General features: G+C 37.0%; 1 protein-coding gene across 2 annotated transcripts in view; it reads left to right on the top strand.

Moving 5' to 3' along the window:
- The window catches only part of stxbp1a (syntaxin binding protein 1a), a 31,420-nt gene extending 15,154 nt beyond the window's left edge, over positions 1-16,266 (top strand). The window contains exons 4-20 of one of the 2 annotated variants that reach the window (XM_084136722.1): positions 617-693; positions 966-1,044; positions 2,143-2,246; positions 3,563-3,711; positions 3,979-4,063; positions 5,292-5,422; positions 5,830-5,937; positions 6,041-6,101; positions 7,036-7,101; positions 7,208-7,288; positions 8,683-8,821; positions 8,924-9,033; positions 9,133-9,234; positions 9,319-9,404; positions 11,610-11,764; positions 12,798-12,955; positions 16,034-16,266. In XM_084136722.1, the coding sequence (XP_083992848.1) occupies positions 617-693; positions 966-1,044; positions 2,143-2,246; positions 3,563-3,711; positions 3,979-4,063; positions 5,292-5,422; positions 5,830-5,937; positions 6,041-6,101; positions 7,036-7,101; positions 7,208-7,288; positions 8,683-8,821; positions 8,924-9,033; positions 9,133-9,234; positions 9,319-9,404; positions 11,610-11,764; positions 12,798-12,907 (1,643 nt within the window). In that variant the 3' untranslated portion in view covers positions 12,908-12,955; positions 16,034-16,266. The remainder of the gene's footprint in view (positions 1-616; positions 694-965; positions 1,045-2,142; positions 2,247-3,562; positions 3,712-3,978; positions 4,064-5,291; positions 5,423-5,829; positions 5,938-6,040; positions 6,102-7,035; positions 7,102-7,207; positions 7,289-8,682; positions 8,822-8,923; positions 9,034-9,132; positions 9,235-9,318; positions 9,405-11,609; positions 11,765-12,797; positions 12,956-16,033) is intronic. The other variant, XM_084136723.1, reaches the window with a different exon arrangement.
- Positions 16,267-18,604: the final 2,338 nt, after the last annotated feature.

The following is an 18,604-nucleotide window of genomic DNA, read 5'->3' as shown; positions in this document are numbered from 1 at the left end:
ACACCACACTCAGCCAAAGTGTGACAGGTGCAGTACCAAACGTTTCCACTAGATGAAATGAGCTTCCCATTCATTTCCAATGCAGTCATTTTTGACGGAGAGCAGTACAAGTGTGACTATTTTTTTCAGGACCGTTTTACCTTTTCGAATCATGTCCATAATTTTTTTTTTTCTGGTGTTCACATAGCAAGTACCAAAACCTTTACCATGTTTGGTACCATTCCGATGAAGTAAAAGATTCTAAAAAAACAAAAACATAAAATAAAACAGCACCAGAGGGTTAATAAAATTACTGTTATTACTAGTTAATAATACTGTTATTAATATTATATATTTTATTACAGCCTAATTTTATTACATAGTTTAATTTTAGTATAACATTTAATTTTTTTTTTTTTATTATTTAAGTTGAATTTATTTTTATTTCAGTTTTAGTTTTAGATTAGTTAATTATTTCTAGTTAGTCATTTTAGTGCTTCAACTGAAATTTATTTCAGTTAGTTGCCAAGGCAACATTTTTGTTTAGTTTAAGTTTTTCATCTAATATTTATATGTTATTTCTGCTTTATTTCAATTAATGTTTAATGACTTAATGTTTCTCTCTTTATCTCTGCAGTTGTTGAAGACATCAATAAGCGAAGAGAGCCTCTCCCCTCTTTGGAGGCCATTTATCTGATCACCCCGACTGAGAAGGTACTCAAACATGAGGATTTCAGAAGATATTAAAGCAAAATAACAGCTCCAGAGTATACGTTTGTCTCACAGCGTGGAGGCGGAACCTTCACACTGTACACACTAAACATATGTCACTCTCTAACACATACAAACACCACACAGTACTATTGACACAGCCTACACAAACAGCTGAAAATCGTGTCGTTTTTATTAGCCATTGTGGTTGCTATAACAACACACACACACGTACACACACTCTTATCTAAAGCTTGTTGTATTTCTCTTACCAGTCTGTGCAGACTCTCGTCAATGACTTCAAAGATCCCCATTCAGCGAAATATAAAGGGGCTCATGTGTTCTTCACTGACTGTGAGTATCTGAGGGTACTCCACTGTACATCAAGGGCCCTGGAAGCATAATATACACTGCAGTATTAACGGGACCACGCTCAAATCTAGACTACCACACAAGCACTCAGCCAGACACTTTCATAATGAATCTTAATGAAAAACAATGTTATGTAACATGAGATATAAATGTGACTCATCTGAAATTATTTGTTCTGTGATCATATGGATTAAACAACAGATGTGTGTATAGTCTCACAAGTTAATTGCTTACTTTGTTAAAAAATAAAATTAAAATGATATAAGATAAAATCATAAATTAAGTTCTCAATAAGACATATATACACAACATAATAAAAAAAAAAATAAAAACAGCATACATTTGTTTAAAAAATAAAAAATATTTATATATAAAATCACATATATTTGGCTGCAATATTTACACACATACAGTTGTCACCACCACGTCATCACCTTGTCATGGATTGTCCGCACCTGTGCTCGTTTGTCCCTAATTAGTTTACCTTCTTCACCTGTCTAATTAGTTTCCTTCTGTGTATTTATACTCCCTGTTCTGTTCAGTCCTCGTATGTGTTAACGTGGTTGTGTCTGTTATATATATATATATATATATATATATATATATGAAGAGTTCAGATGCAAAAGCCTCTAAGTGCCATCTGAAATTTTCTTCTAGAATGATCATTTATATCAAGCTCATATATTTAAGTTCAGTAATTTCACTTAAATGGCAATGAAAATTACCTATTAATTGTCATTTAAGTGAAATTACTGAACTTAAATATACAAGCTTTATGAAAATGATCCTTCTAGAAGAAAATTTCAGATGGCACTTAGAGGCTTTTGCATCTGAACTCTTCATATATATATATATACAGTATATACAGTTGTAATTATTCAACCCCCATTGCAAATCAGGTTTACTGGCAAAAAAAAACTTTTAGCTGTTAATAATTTCGCTTACAACTGTATATATACAGTATATATGTATGAAAATACTATTAGGTAATGTGTAACAAAAATTGTGTAATGTATCAGAATTCCAATACACAGCTTTCACAGCTCAAAATGATGTCAACTACCCATGTGTTTCTTACAGCTTGCCCAGATCCGCTGTTTAATGATGTGGTGAAGAGCCGTGCCTCAAAAACCATTAAAACTCTTACTGAGATCAACATCGCCTTCCTGCCCTATGAGTCCCAGGTGAGCAATTTCGGGAGTGGAGAGGATAAGAGAGAGAAAAAAATCTAGGGGAATAATGACAGTCCATATAGAGACTCCAGAAGCAACTCAGTGATTGTAGAAATAGAGTGTTCCAGAACAGCTCTGAGGCTTGAGGGATGCGGTCTGGCCCACAATGCTTTGCTGCCGAGGCTGTCTGCTATGATTAATTCAGTGGAGTCAGAGGAGCAGTGTGTGATGCTGCAGCTCAACGCTTCGTGAACACGCCTCGTTCGGCAGCACGTAATTGGCCGATGCAGCATCCATAGAGAGCCTCGGCCAATCAGAGGAGGTTATGAGAGGAAACAAGCATGAAGGGGAACCCATCTGCTGAGCAGAAGGATCGTCATGTGACCTTGTGTGTGCCGATAGGGGGTGGGGAGGGGTGGTTGTGAAGACCTATACAGATAAACTGTCTGCCACAGTCAGAGAGATATAGCACAGATTCGGCCCATAGGAAAGACTGGACTGAAGCTCATCCCTCATTCCAGTTTGGTAACACTAAGTACAGAGAAGCACATTTCTGTCACAGGTCTTCAGCATGTGACATAAATACAAAATCACACAGTCATTCATTCCATTATTTAGAAATATACTTATATTTATTTATAGAAAATGGGGGAAAAACATATACACTACTGTTCCAAATATATATTTTTAAAGAAATTAATACTTTTATTCAGCAAGGATGCATTAAATTGATCAAAAATAACAGTAAAGACATTTATAATGTTACAAAAATATTCTATTTCTAATAAATGCTGTTATATGCGATAACTTTCTGTTCATCAAAGAATCCTGGAAAAAAAATAAATATATATATATATATATATAATAATAATAATAATAATAATAATAATAATAATAATAATAATAATAATATATATATATATATATATATATATATATATATATATATATATATATATATATATATATAAATATATTTCAACAAAGATAATAATAAGAAATGTTTCTTGAGCAGCAAATCAGAATATTAGAATGATTTCTGAAGGATCACGTGACACTAAAGACTGGAGTAATGGATGCTAAAAATTCAGCTTTGCCATCCTAAGAATAAATTACATTTTAAAATATATTAAATAAGAAAACAGTTGTTTTAAAATTACATTAATTAATGAATGTAATTAAAATGTAATTGTTTTATGGGCCCCTAAATGGCACATTGAAAAAAGCAAAAAGAAACTAAAAAAATGGCAAAATGTCATCTGACCAATTAGATTGTCCACAATACTGCTCTATCAGTAATGAGTATGAATGTGTGTGTGTGTGTTTAGGTGTTCTCCTTGGACAACCCTGATGCCTTCCAGAGCTTCTACAGCCCTCATAAGACACAGCTGAAGAACCCTGTGATGGAACGGTTGGCCGAACAGCTGGCAACTCTGTGTGCCACGCTGAAGGAATACCCCGCCGTCCGATACCGAGGGTAAGGCACGAGGGGCTGCATTGGTGCCGAGTCTTGAACTAAGGCTCTTTAGATCTGACTTGTTCCTATATCTGACCTGATGTTTCTGCCCTTTCACATATGCAATCATATTTATCCAACATATATAAAGTTACAACAGGAACTAGTGGACAAGACAGATAGCAGTCATCTCTGGATCAGATTCCAGGAAGTGGTTGCTTGTCAGGATCAACAGAGCTGTCTAAAGTTCGGTCTGTCTGCTCTAATGCTCTGACTCTCTGTGCACAGGGAGTATAAAGATAACGCCACTCTGGCTCAGTTGCTTCAAGACAAACTGGACGCCTACAAGGCAGATGATCCCACAATGGGGGAGGTGAGCGGCACATCTCAGTTACTACACTGCAGGAGATAATACATGTACCAATGAATATGTTAATACACGGGGTGCATGCACAGGGGGGACAGAAGCAGCTTCCAGCGGGTTCTTGGAAAAATGTAGATTTTGTTAAACCCATAAAAGAAGAAATGATGACTTACAAATATTAGGGCTGTCAAAGATTAAACTTTGACAGCGTGCACCAATATTTGACCAATATTAACCCTTCACTGCCCTGGTCTTGCTGTGAACGGATGGCCACACTGTAAAGTTTCAGAAGTGACAACCACATTTAAATGCGGGAGTGAATCCCCTAAGTTATCGTGTGTGTATATATCAAGACTTACTTTCGAAACTGCGATGATTGACAACATGGAAAACCATATCAATCTTCTGGTGTTTCATGTGTTTGGTATCCGCTATTCTGACCATACAGGGACAAAAGTCTGGTCATGTTCAGCAATTTTAAGTAAAGCATAGTCGACTGAGGCGTCGTGTCTTGCTTATGCTTGGAAAGGCTGCTTCAAGGAACGCGCTCTTGCAGTGTTGCCATGTTCACTAATTATACGCCTTTTAGGGCTTGTTGTTTAAACTTGGCTCATAAAGCGATAGAGTTTATGGAGTTATTAAAGTTAGCAGGTACGGATTGCGATATTTTGGTCTTATTTTCAGCACAAGGCATTTGTTTGGCTGTTTTTCTAGCAAGATCTGGCAACACGAATGAGTCAGGCTCATACTGCTTTCCCTGTGATTTCTTGCACCGCACAAACAGAAGAGAGAAACATTTCTGATGCACATTAAAATACATCATTAACAACTTTGTTCAGTTGAGTTCCGCACACTTCATAGAATGTTTGTCACTACCTGGATTTTTCGAATGCGAATGTCACTCCTGTAAAACTGAACTGTGTGTGTACAGAACAGGATTAGGCACTAAAAGGTGAATTGACAACCGAATCTAGATGCTGTAGGTACGTGGCCATTGATTTGGATTGGAATCATGTAATGCCAAAGAAAGAAATTATTCCTTTGCATAATATGTACCAAAATGTAATTCTTCTCTGAAGCGACTTCACAACTTCCATATTGAGAAATTTTAGCTGCTTATGTCAGCTTCATTCCTGCCCACATAATTATGTTTGTGGGTGGCTTTGTTAATCTAAAAGCGTATTGTGCTGAACATGGAACAAGAGTAGATTTTTAGACATATTCTATCTCTCTGCAGGGACCAGACAAGGCTCGCTCTCAGCTCATTATTCTGGACCGGGCTTTCGACCCTGTCTCTCCCGTCCTGCACGAGCTCACCTTCCAGGCTATGGCCTATGACCTGCTGCCCATTGAGAATGATGTTTACAAGTGAGAAAAAAAAAAGAAAAATAAAATTAGATATAACAAATATTTTTGTCAATCTATATATATATATATATATATATATATATATATATATATATATATATATATATATATATATATATATATATATATAATAAAAATATTAACCTATTATATTATTATAATACATATACTACAATATAAAATCATTATAAAATATAAATAATCAATATATATTAAAGAAAATTATACATTGTGCAAATGTATTATTATCATTGGATAATTATTAACAAATACTTAATATAACCAATCCTAGGTCAATTAACAAGAGAATACACTGTGTAAATGTATAAATATCTAATATATGTATAGATAATCTATAAATATCTTATATATAATATATAAATATTTGTTTGATTTGTATCTGGTAGGTATGACACCAGTGGGATAGGTGACTCAAAAGAGAAGGAAGTGCTCCTGCATGAAGATGACGACCTCTGGGTGAATCTACGGCACAAGCATATTGCTGAGGTCTCTCAGTGAGTAAAACCTTACATTTTCGACCGTAAGCTCTGGTTTTCTTGTAATATTCTTGGTCTGTAAATGTTCTCTCCCTCCTTTTCTCATTTCCCTCGCTGGCAGGGAGGTGACACGCTCCCTGAAGGAATTTTCTGCCAGTAAGCGGATGACTACTGGAGAGAAGGTATGCTAGAGTCTGGCTGAGGGGGGGAGGGGCCTGGAAGAGAGAAAGAAAATGAGGAGTAGAAAAGAGAGAATATTGTAGTGTGGGCGAGGAAGGATAGCCTGGCGGATGAGATTGCGTTGGCAGCCGAATCTAAAGCGTGATGGCTGACTCATGTGAAAGCACTACAGCAGGATTAGTATTGATTGACTTACTGACACAGCACAAGCAAACAGACATGAACACACACATTTCTGCTGTGACGTACTATCTGCAATTATAGTGTATAATAAGGGTGATCAGATTTCTCATGGTGGAATACGGGATGGGATGGACAGGCACCACAACACACGCATGCTCACATAAAAGTATCTATTGCTGATAAGTGCTGATTTCCTACACATGCTACAAGAAATGCTAACCCCTAAACCTACCCTACACCCTAATCTTAACCAATGAAATTCACTGCAGGGTTGGGATTTGCGCTGAATATCGTGCTAAAGAAAATGGCAGTTCAGGTGATAAGCTGTTAAGATGATCATACGAAATGAAATCGCCGAGTCGGGCCGTGTGTAACTCCCCAACTGGACCTCACCATCTCGAACCCTGGGTCCAAATTACAACTTTCCCAAGTGTAAAAATAACTATTTTAGATCAACTAGAAACGTTGTAATGACAATTGGTTGAAGCCAGAACCAATGGCTCAAGTCTTTGCGTGTGGAGACCCCACCCCCTTTTGGAGGTTCTACTCACTTTTGGAGTTCACGCCCCATTTTGGAGATCTGCAGCTATACCTACTTGGAAATACGGGACTGTATTGGACAGGACGTCTGGTCACCCTATTCTAATATAGCATAACAGCTTTTATATTGCACTGTATTTGGCTCACTGGATCTGAGTCGCGTCTGACCTCTGCTTAGCTGTCTTTTCTGAGAAAGTCCTTTGTTTCTTTCAGACCACCATGAGGGATTTGTCTCAAATGCTGAAGAAGATGCCGCAGTATCAGAAAGAGCTCAGCAAGGTGAGAGGAGTCACAGGAGATGTGCATTCAGCCAAACAGGAGACACATCATGGGAATTGCAGTTCCAATATTTACCTTATTGACCCCTTAAAATGTGTCCCTTTAGTACTCAACCCATCTGCAGTTGGCCGAGGACTGCATGAAGCACTACCAGGGAACCGTGGACAAGCTGTGCCGTGTAGAGCAGGTACAACTTCACCCCCAGACATCACTGCCACAGAATAGGGGGGTCTGTGAAAAATTTGAGAGAAAAACAGTCAGTGTTTGCACTTCAGAAATGAATAAAATATGTTTTTACAAAATTATTTAAACATTCACCAAATGTGATAACATTGTTACCATTTCATTCTGAGATTTATTGCAATGATTTTATGTATTATTTATTAATTCAAAACTAGTGCTGTCAAATGTAAGAAAAAAAAAAATCTACATAAAAATTCTTTATTTTATTTACCAGATTATTTTAGTACAATGAGATAATTATTGGAAATGTATAAACAATTATTTAACGTTGTTGCCTTTATAATATTACATTTATTATTGTTGATTTTTGCCATTTATATATATATATATATATATATATATACGCACACACACACACTGCAATATATGAATTATTTGAAAACAGAAAATGTGCATTATCCACATGCATTATTACAAATAATAATACTTAATTGGGCTAATACTTTTGTTAATCGCGTGGTTATGTAGAGTATAGAGTTTACTTTTTTAAATATACGGTCCTGTTACTAGTTAGTTTGTTACTAGTTATTTGGTTTGCCTGCTTGCTGCAAAGTCTTGTACGTGAAATAATATTATATATATTTACACATAATATTGATGATTGTTGCCATAAGTGACAAAGATCCTTATTTGAAATGGCCTAATAAACCAGCTAAAATTGCAACTGTATATTTGTGAATATATTTTAGGAGCCGGGTCACATTTTATTTAGTAATTTGATTGATTAACTTGACTGTAATAGGACTGTACAGTGCTATAATCATCTATGCCTTCTCCGTTTATGGCTTCTAGCAGGTTAAAAAATACATTTTTCATGGGCTGTTCATTGTATTTCTATGGTGTAGGCTGAAAGCAGCCAAAAGTGAGAGGAGGTGGCAGGGAGGGAAGTATAACACAAGAGCTGCTCGGAAAACGTACCCACTAGCTCACGATTCATTTTCAAGCAGAACGAATTGCGAAGCAATCAAACTGCCACAATGAGTGATAGAATATGAAGTGCGTGTCTAAATCTGTGTGCCAACTTGACTATATCACCTTTACCAGGACCCGCCACTGGTTAAAATGATCTAACTAAGATAATGAGGTGCAAACCATGGTTTTACCTGTAGTTATCTGGTTAAACTAGGGTTACTATTCAAGAACTATGGGAAATTTATTGCAAGGGAAAGTAAAAGTATCTGCTATTTAGAATTTATAGATTTAATTATGTAATATTTACTACATGGTACTAAATGTATTGCTATTGATACTAAAAGAACTTGAAAGCATCAAGGTAATTTCTGTTTTTATTACCGTCCTTTGAGCATTATTTATTAACTGCGCTCTATCACCTGGCAGGATCTCGCTATGGGAACAGACGCAGAGGGGGAAAAGATTAAAGACCCCATGAGGGCCATCGTGCCAATCTTGCTGGATGCCAACGTCACCACCTATGACAAGATCCGTATCATCCTGCTCTACATTTTCCTGAAGAACGGTTAGGGAGTCTTTGGCAGCCATTTTATGCCTCAGTTTGCATTTTATTACCTTGATCAGCCATTTTGTAACGTGACTTGTGTGTGCATGTGTGGCAAAACAGGGATCACGGAGGAGAACCTTAACAAGCTGATCCAACACGCCCAGATCCCTCCTGAGGACAGTGAGATCATCACCAATATGGCTCACCTGGGCGTCCCAATCGTCACAGATGTACGCTATCCGCTTCCTGTCTTAAGCAACGATTAAAGCATTTTACAGTTTATCTGACCTGCCATTGACGTTTTTTTGCTTTGCTTCTGTATGCTGCAGTCCACTCTCCGCAGAGGCAAGAAGCTCGATCGTAAGGAGCGTGTGAGCGAGCAGACCTATCAACTCTCTCGCTGGACCCCGCTGATCAAGGATATCATGGAGGTAAATCCTGATCTATAGAATTTTGAAGAAGAAAAAAAATCTGTGTGTAAAAATGTGATCTTACTTTGATTGTGAATCTTGCAGGATGCTATTGAGGAGAAGCTGGACACCAAACATTACCCGTACATCTCCACACGCTCATCCTCTTCCTTCAGCACTTCTGCAGTCAGGTACGCACGCTCACCAGACTTCAGAATTTAAGGCTCCCTTTAAATAATACGTTGGAATTTGAATTGGCCACATCCCACCGGAAGTTCGAATGGAATGACAGAAAGAGGAATTCACTAAAATCCAAATAAAATATATTCATTGAACAAAATGAGCAAGAACAGACAATTACTGCTTCATGTTGTTTGGGTCCATTTTGAAGACTTTATTAGACATAAATTAGACATACTACAGCATTCTGGGAAAATAAGTGTTCTTACATCATGTTCCATAAAAAAAAAAAAAAAAATTATTTACAAAAAATGTATTAAAATATCTAAATAAAGTACAATTTTATCATATTTTATAATAATAAATAATAAAAGTTATTACATATTATAAAATAATAATAAAAAAACGTTACTAATAATATCTAATGTTTCTTGGAATACCTTATTTTGTGTATATGATGTATATTATGTTTATAGATAATTCACTAATGGAAAATTCTTAATTTTATTGGTAAGGTTAACTACATTAGTTAACATGAACTAACTATAAAAATATTTGAAAGCATTTATTAATCTTAGTTAGTTAATTTCAACATTTACTTAATTAAAACAAACAAAAAAATTATATTATTTAATGGACCTGAGCAAACATCAACTTCCATGAATAGTTGTATTTTTACTAACTAACATAAACAAATACTGTAACAATTGTTAGTTTGTTCCCCATTGTTAGTTAATGCATTAACTAGCATTAACAAATGAGCCCTTATTGTTAAGAGTTACCATTTTATAATTTTACCATATCATGATCAATCATTAAAAAAGATTAAGGTTACACTTTATTTTAAGGTGACGTAGTTACATTGTACTTACTCAGATAATTACTGAGTAATATTAATTAACTACATGTACTTACTATTGAATAACGGTTAGGGTTAGGGTTTTGTTTAGGATTAGTTACTTGTAATTATGCATCATTTATTGTTATTATTATAGTAAGTACATGTAGTAATGTGTAACTACATCACATTAAATAAAGTGTTACCAAAATGTATTAATAATTGTTAAATAAAAACTATACTTACAGCAGTTAAATTAATTCCTTTAAATGTACTACTATTTCAAAACCTTCAAATCAAATTTATAAATTAGAATATCAAAGGCAATTCTAACACACACACACACACCCCAATACACAGGTGAATACATGCATTTTTGTATTGCACAAGTCGCAAGATAGAAGTAACTTGGATCAATAATCCTTTGTACAGAGGGGTGGGGAGAACATTGAGATCAATACCGTGATTGGTGGCTGGTGCGATATGTGGTGGGGGTGAACATCAAGTCGCTTTTCAAAAGCAGTGGAGACTGGGGTATTTCCTCAGGGTCAGCAGTAATGATCCGCTGTTCTCCTTTCAGGACAAACAAACCAGCACAGCTCCTGTAAACAGTAGCAGAGACCAAGCAGAAAGTCCCCGACTCCCACAGAGGGAGAGCTGGGAGCTGGTGGGTCCCATTGTGTATTTATTGATTGGACTCGAGATCACTAGTGTTCACTACGCAATTTCCCCTCTCATTATGCTTGCTAATGACGAAGCGCCTCCACTTCCTTCCACTGTAGAAAAATAAAGGCAAAATATCCCAGAAATGGTCGCTGTATCAAGGTCCCGCCCACATTCCCAATCGCAAACACAGCTGTCAATCATGAAGTTACACTCTGTTTTATAGCATCAAATAACTAAATAAAACCAAACTTAAAGTGAACACTTGAACATTCGTCTGCGTGATAAGAACTACCTAAAATGACAGAAACCATCTTTGGAAAAAAAATTATTTGAAGTGTAATTGGATTTTTTAGTTTGGCTTGCATCCCATTCGATTATATGGAGAGGGCGGGGTTTATAACCTAGACTCCAGCCAGCCACCAGGGGGCGATCGAAATGTTTTTGCTCCACTTTTCAGGACGTGTGCGGCACACTTGCTGAACATACTTTGATATATGCCATAATTCAGTGGGCAAGTGTGGCGAAGACGAAACATTGTGTAAAACAGCTAGAGCAGTCTCTAACTGCTGCCACTAGAAGGCCATAAATGGTACTGCAACAACCGATACCTTCAAATGACAATGCAAAAACAATGCTGATTCCATCATTTGGTTTGAAAAAAGAAACTTTACCTTGAAGTTGACATGCATTGAATGTGTTTTTCCCATGGCAGTGCCCGATATGGCCACTGGCACAAGAATAAAACCCCTGGAGAGTACCGCACAGGCCCTCGCATCATGGTCTTCGTCATCGGGGGCGCATCCTTTAGCGAGATGCGCTGTGCTTATGAGGTCACACAGGCCAATGGCAAATGGGAGGCCATCGTTGGTGAGTCTGCAGAGGATACTGCTAAAAATCGCTGTAAATTCAAGAGTTATTAAGCAACCACCCTTTAATGCCTTAGATTGATACCTTTAGCTTTAACTACTGTATACATGTGTTGATATGTGTAATCAGACTGGCAAATCTGTCTTGTTTATTTTTCCTGTGCTCTTGTCTTGTATTTTGTGCCTTTCATGTTTTAACTGCTTTTAAATTGCAGTCATGAGCCTCTGCTGTGTTCATAAGTCTATGTTCGTAAGTTCTTCTGTGTGTCTGTTTTGTGTGCGTGTGATAGGGTTTATGCTTAAGATGTGCAGTCGTGTTTAGAATCGTCTTTTTATCATACCTTTAAGGATTATGGCAGCCAATACAAATATTTGTGGATGTTCACATTGAGATCGATTCAGTCGGCAAGTCACTAATTGGTGTTCCTACCCGACCGTGAGCTCCACCGTCTATTGGTAGTTGCCGCATTACATTGCTATACATTTGCATATAATTTCTCAAATGCTCGCTACATTAAAATGATCGGCTTTTGGTCACTCTGTCGCTGCAAATTACTGTCGGTGTGAACGCCCCTTTAAAGATTAATTCTGAAGTACGTCAAAAAAAAAAAAAAAAAGTATCCGTCTGTTGTTTTCCAGAAGAAACCTCGCATTGAATTTCTAATTGTTGGTATTGTACGAGTTATACAATTTTGTCCAAGCATGAGGCCTTTATCAGTATCTGAAATGAACAGTGCAGTTGAAAGACCTCAGTGAGACAATTGGTTACTAATTGTGAATCTTTGTGGTAAAAGTTACTATACATTTAGTTGATATTTTGAGGCCTACAAGTTGCAGAGTCTTCCTTCAACGATACATCCACCCAGAGCTTCCAAAAATCATTTTCGTCAGGGTTCTAGGTTAATATTTCTGAAACATCAGGATCTACAGATTTTAACCCTCTTTTGTCCCCATAAAGATTAGCGGTGGTGAAAGAACGTGAGGTGCGGTGTGAGATTAATTCTGAGCGTGAAGCCACCTTTGTTCCTCCGCAGGTTCTACTCACTTGCTCACCCCAACCAATTTTCTAATGGACCTGCGGCACCCCGACTTCCGAGAATCCACTAAGGTGTCCTTTGAGGACCCTGACCCCTCAGAAGAGTGAGAGAGAGAAAGAGGGAAGGGTGGGAGAGAGAAATCACACTCTGACAAAGTAAAGGCAGCCGAACAAAGAAACCCTTTCTGAACCCCCACAGCACAAGGGCTTTCTTTTCTTGATCCTGTTACCACACTCTACCGTTTTATAACGCCACCACGCCTCAGGGATGGGTGTCCAGCCCCTGCCTCACTGAAAAGCTGACCTGCAAGTCTCATTCAGGCTCCGCCTTCTATTGGGACCAGCCAATATTAATCTGCCTTGATTGGCTGGCTGAATGCCCCATTCAGAACTGCAGTGGGCGGAGCCTTTTTGAGTGACAGATGCAGTAGGGGTCCTGACCCCATCCCTGTTGACCACATCCTCTCAGTTGGGTGGATTAAACTGCGTTCTCCTCACTACGCGCCTTTTAATTCAATGGAGCCTCCTCTTCCGACGAGGAAGGGCTTCCTCCATTTGCCCTCCCAAATTTTAAAGCTTCATTTTCCCGCAGATTTAATCTACCCTCAAGACTCACCATATTCCGATTATTTCTGAATAACAATCCAAGGCAATCACTCATATTAACTTTTTTTTTTTTTTTTTTTTTTAACTATGGAGAGGTAATTGTTGGAAGCCAATTGCAGGATAATTTGTTTTTAATCTAGTTCCTCAAACTACCTCACATCACGTCTACATGACCAAGTGGCCGTCTGCAAAGAATATATGTTAAAATTACTTCCGCCAGAGAGCGACTGGCTCTTTTCTTTCTGTATAATTCTTCTGCAGATGCCAAAGCTTGAAATGTAGCTGTGCTCTTCAGATATGCTTTAGCACTAACGCTTCCCCCAAACACTTACCTTTTAAAACTAACTGGTTTGGGCCCTGGCTATGTCATTTCATGTTATGCCTCAGGTACTGTTTTCTGCATTCAAAAAATCCTGTAGTAAATAGTTGATTATAAAGCTGACCAAGTCATATATCATAATCAGTCAATGAGACTTGTGGTTTATGACTGATACTTTAAAATTGATGTTTTAAACAAGCTTAGCAACACTTTATATTACAGCACTGTAATTCCTGTGCAGGCTTGTGGTTACATTAAGTGTTATAAATGACTCGTTGTAACTTGTAAAAAACCTACAATTAGTTGTCTTCGCTCTTATAAGAATTTTCTGGGTTAAATACAAGTTTATTTCTGGCTTTTGCGACTTGTTTGTAAGAATTCGCTAAACAGTGTTTGCAATGGAAATCTATGGGGCACTGCATCATAACAGTGTTCAAATACACACAGTCTTGAAAGTATAGCCATAAGGCTTGAACATTATACGTGTACCTTTCCATATAAGTTTATGTACAATATTTTAGTTTTTAATTTAAACCCTTTGGAATACCTTGCTCCATAGACTTCATTGTAAGAATTTTTTTTTGTCTGTTTTTACAAACAAATGGAGGAGTCAAATTATTTTCTGTGGTAATCACAGATGCTTGTATTGAACCCGGCATATTCCTTTAACCCAACACTGATCTAATCCGAAGCATTGCAAAGAGTAGTCCTGTAATACAAAGTGTCCTTCTATATACCTTTACTGACTAAACCATTGTACAAGAATGATCATTGATCGACCCTAGCAAGTATCCTCCATTCAAGTGTCAGCCTGCTAAAGCTATATCCCTTTAATTTCCCCCTTTTTCTGTTGGTTTTTCGTGTTTGTAAATGATCACACCATATGCAGTATGCCAGTCCTAACCCATACTGCAACATGAAACACTTCTTGACTGTTCCAGCCATTATCGAACAATAACATGGTTTGTTTTCATGGATCTTTAGTTTAGACCCGTTCATCTAGTTGAAGAGCTACAAATCACATTGTGTATCTAATAAGCCATTAGCAAAGCTGCATGTTTGCATTTAGTTGACCTAGTAGATGATATCAGCTGTGTACTGTATTTGATTTGTACTGTACGTTCAAAGCCGAGCGTGCAACTACACATTCAGTTTTGCTTATTCAATGCAGGCAACCCTTGCTGAATGCAAAGGTATAATGTTACTCTCATTATCAACTGTTTTTAATCAATTGATCTTTTTATTGCATTGCAGTGTAAACATGCAGCTCTGCTAAAAAAAAAAAAAAGTAGTTTAACAGGGAGTAGAATAAACATTTGTTCCACAGGGCACCACAAATCAGTAATTATTTCAGTGGGTTTAGCGCCCTGTGCACAAATGTTTTTGGATAGTTTGAACTTACAGTATCTGTAATGTGTTAGAAATGTGTCTTCAGCTAAATATCTTTATGCAATTGTAATATTTTTAGATTCAATGCAATATATACACACTACTGTTCACATGGGTCTCTAAGATTTTATTTAATGTTTTTGAAAGAAGTCTCTAATGCTCACCAAGTCTGCATTTATTTGGTCAAAAACAGAGGAAAAACAGTAATACTGTGAAATATCATTACAATCTAAAAAAAAAAAAAAAAAAGATTCTATTTTAATATATTTAAAGGGTCCACTTTAGACAGTCTGTTGACTTGCACCTACATGTCAATTAACTCTCATTAGTAGTCTGTAGTAGACAGTTAAGTTTCGGGTTAGTTGGCATGTAGTTGCAAAGTTACTTATAGTCAGTAAAATGTCTATTGGTGGATGATCACAATAAAGAGTTAGCAGATATTAAGCAGATAGTCTAATACTCAGAGTTAGTTGACATGTAGTTGCAAGTTAGTGGATAATCAAAATAGTGTTGCCTATTTTAAGTGTCACATGATCCTTCAGAAATCTTTCTAATATTCTGATTTGCTGCTCATGAAACATTTCTTACTATTAACAGTTGTGCTGCTTAAAACTTTTGATTCTCGTTTTCATGGTTATTTGATGAATAGAAACATATTTTTTTTAAATACATTTTTTTTTTTGGTAACAACATAGTCTTTACTGTCCCTTTTGATCAATTTGATGCATCCTTGCTGAATAAGAGTATTAATTTCTTAAACACCTTTCTGACACCAAACTTTGTAACGGTAGTGTATATTATGTGTGCATGTATATAGATAGATAGATAGCTGAAAACACATTTTTACAACTAATCTAAAGTAGGCCTATATGTACAAATATTTAATTTTTTGTTTCTCTCCTCGGTGCTCATCTATGCAGGTTCAACCCATGTCGTCGCCCCCACCCAGCTTCTGGACGCTCTCAAGGCTATGAACAAACCCGACGAGGAGCAGACAAGCTAAAATCACAACTTCCTCCCCCCAAACCCCTCGCCCAGTTACCCTCTCCCTCCCTTCATCCGTCACCCTGTAAATCTCACCCGCTCCTATATAAATTGTGTATGCATCTTGCTTGAGAGAAAAAGAAAAAAAAATAGATGATTGGTTAAAGTTAAAAAGAATATTCTATAAATTTATATATATATATAAAAATATATATATATATATATATATATAATGTTGAAATAAAAGAATCGCTGCAAGTATTCTGTTTTACAATGGATGCAAATGATTAGACTGTCAAACTGAGTTATTAATTGCAATTTAAAAACCTGAAAGTACCAAATGTAATATTGTATGTTATGGAACCTGCTAGAATATGTAAATGTTAGATCACTTTGTTCCTTATTTAACTGTTTTTTTTTTTTTTTTTTTAAATGGCTTAAAGTGGTTGGGGGAGGGACTGGTTTGTATGCAAATAGACCAGTGAGGCAAAATGATGCATATCACTTCCTACGCTGAAGGCTAAACTGACGCCCGGTTTAGATGCTTGGGTTTAATTGTCGTCTCATTTTAGATGTGCATGCCATGGACGTGGCTCATGTGGCCCTTTTGACGTGTGAAAACATTGAAAAATAAAGATTAAAACATGTTAAGATGTGTAAAAATGTAACATTGAGCATATTTTGGGACTCCAGTGATGAAGAGGAAGGAGGCCAAAGGAGTAACAGATCAAAGCCTCAAGCTGTAAAAGTGAAAGAGACACTGTACATAGATGGCGAACGTCATCCCTCCTTCAGTCGAGATTCCGGGAGCATTTACTCTCCATATCCTTTTCTTTTCACGTCTCCTTCTACAGAGACCTCATGATTTAGTGTGAAGAAGGCCGTTGCTTGCAGATGTTTAAGGAATTCAAAAAAAGGGCCAGTTGTATTTCAGTATTGTATCTTGTCCAATTAAGTCTCATCATTGGTTAGTAAACAATGTTTAACCGGGACATGCACTGAGTAACGTGTTGTTGTATATGCCATATGTTACTGTTTTTCCGTCTCACTGTTGACTGGTGAAAATTTCTGACTGTGAAGTAGTAAAACTTTCTTTTACCGATGTGAAGCCACTGTGTTTGTGACGTATTAGCTGTAGCTGTAGTGTTAAACTGGGAATAAAATAGGTTATATCTAGCTTTTGTTTGACTGTCTTGTAGTTTCATTCTGATGCAATGTTTTATCTTCCACTGGTGAACGGCTTTGCAACAAAAAGCAATCCCCCTTTTTAACGTTTTGGTTTCCGTTACCTCTATACTCTGTTTTGGCAGAAGGTTGTATTGCACTACACGTTTTCTGTGATGCAAACGCTTCTATGGTTCTCTTTTTATTTATTATTTTTTAAATTATTACCCTATTTTGTGTTTGCTGTTGTATAGCTGTGTCGCCTAGATTGATTTCTATTAAATTTATTTTTCAGAGACTATCAATAAATAAGAACGTAGTCTGTCTTAAACCTGTTGATCTTACTGGGATTATATGTTTGCGAGTGTTGAAGCACAAACTAAAGTATACTTCATGTGTACCGATGTAGTAAGGCTGTCTAATAAATTGGCTTCTATTACAAATATGGAATCAGTACATTTTTGTGACACTCCTCCGATCACACCTCTAGACTATGATAATCTCAGATTTTCTTATATGAAAAGAAATTCGTTGATTTATATGGAAATGTAGGATTTATAACAGGGTTCCCAAAACATTTTAACCATAGACCACCTTCATCACTTTTTCATAACTGTGCAGATTTCTAGCTGATATAAAACGTACAAGGGGCTGGACAATGAAAACTGAAACACTGGCTAATATAGTGTCGGAGGTTTTATGCCTTGTGTGCGGCCTGGTTGCCAATCTTTACTGATTTTACATTCCATCAGTAAGAGCAGAGTGTGAAATAGCAGAGCAATAGCACAGCTGTACATAAAATATTGCAATCCACACAACATGGGAGACATATCAGAGTTCAAAAGAGGGCAAATTATTGGTAGATGTCTTGCTGGCTCGTCATCTGTGACCAGGACAGCAAGTCTTTGTGGTGTATCGAGAACTATGGTATCCAGGGTAAAGTCAGCATACCAACACGTAGGACGAACCACATCCAACAGGAGTGACTGTCGATGCAAGAGGAAGCTGTCTGAAAGGGATGTCTGGGTACTAACCCGGAGTGTATCCAAAAAACATAAAACCACAGCTGCACAACTCACTGCAGAATTAAATGCGCACCTTGACTCAACTGTTTCCACCAAAACTGTTTGCTGGGAGCTCCACAGAGTCAATATTCAAGGTCGGGCTGCTATAGCCAAACCTTTGGTCACTCGTGCCAATGCCAGATGACAGTTTTCAGCGGTGCTAACAGCGCAAATCTTGGGCTGTGGACAATGTGAAAGATATTGTTCTCTGACAATGGTGCACAAGCACAGTGGTGGATCAGTGATGGTTTGGACTGCAATATCATGGCATTCCCTACT

Source organism: Abramis brama (genome assembly GCF_963993115.1).
Source record: "Abramis brama genome assembly, chromosome: 15".
Taxonomy (NCBI): domain Eukaryota; kingdom Metazoa; phylum Chordata; class Actinopteri; order Cypriniformes; family Leuciscidae; genus Abramis; species Abramis brama.
The sequence above is the reverse complement of the archived record's forward strand: the minus strand, read 5'-3'. Positions and strand labels throughout refer to the sequence as shown.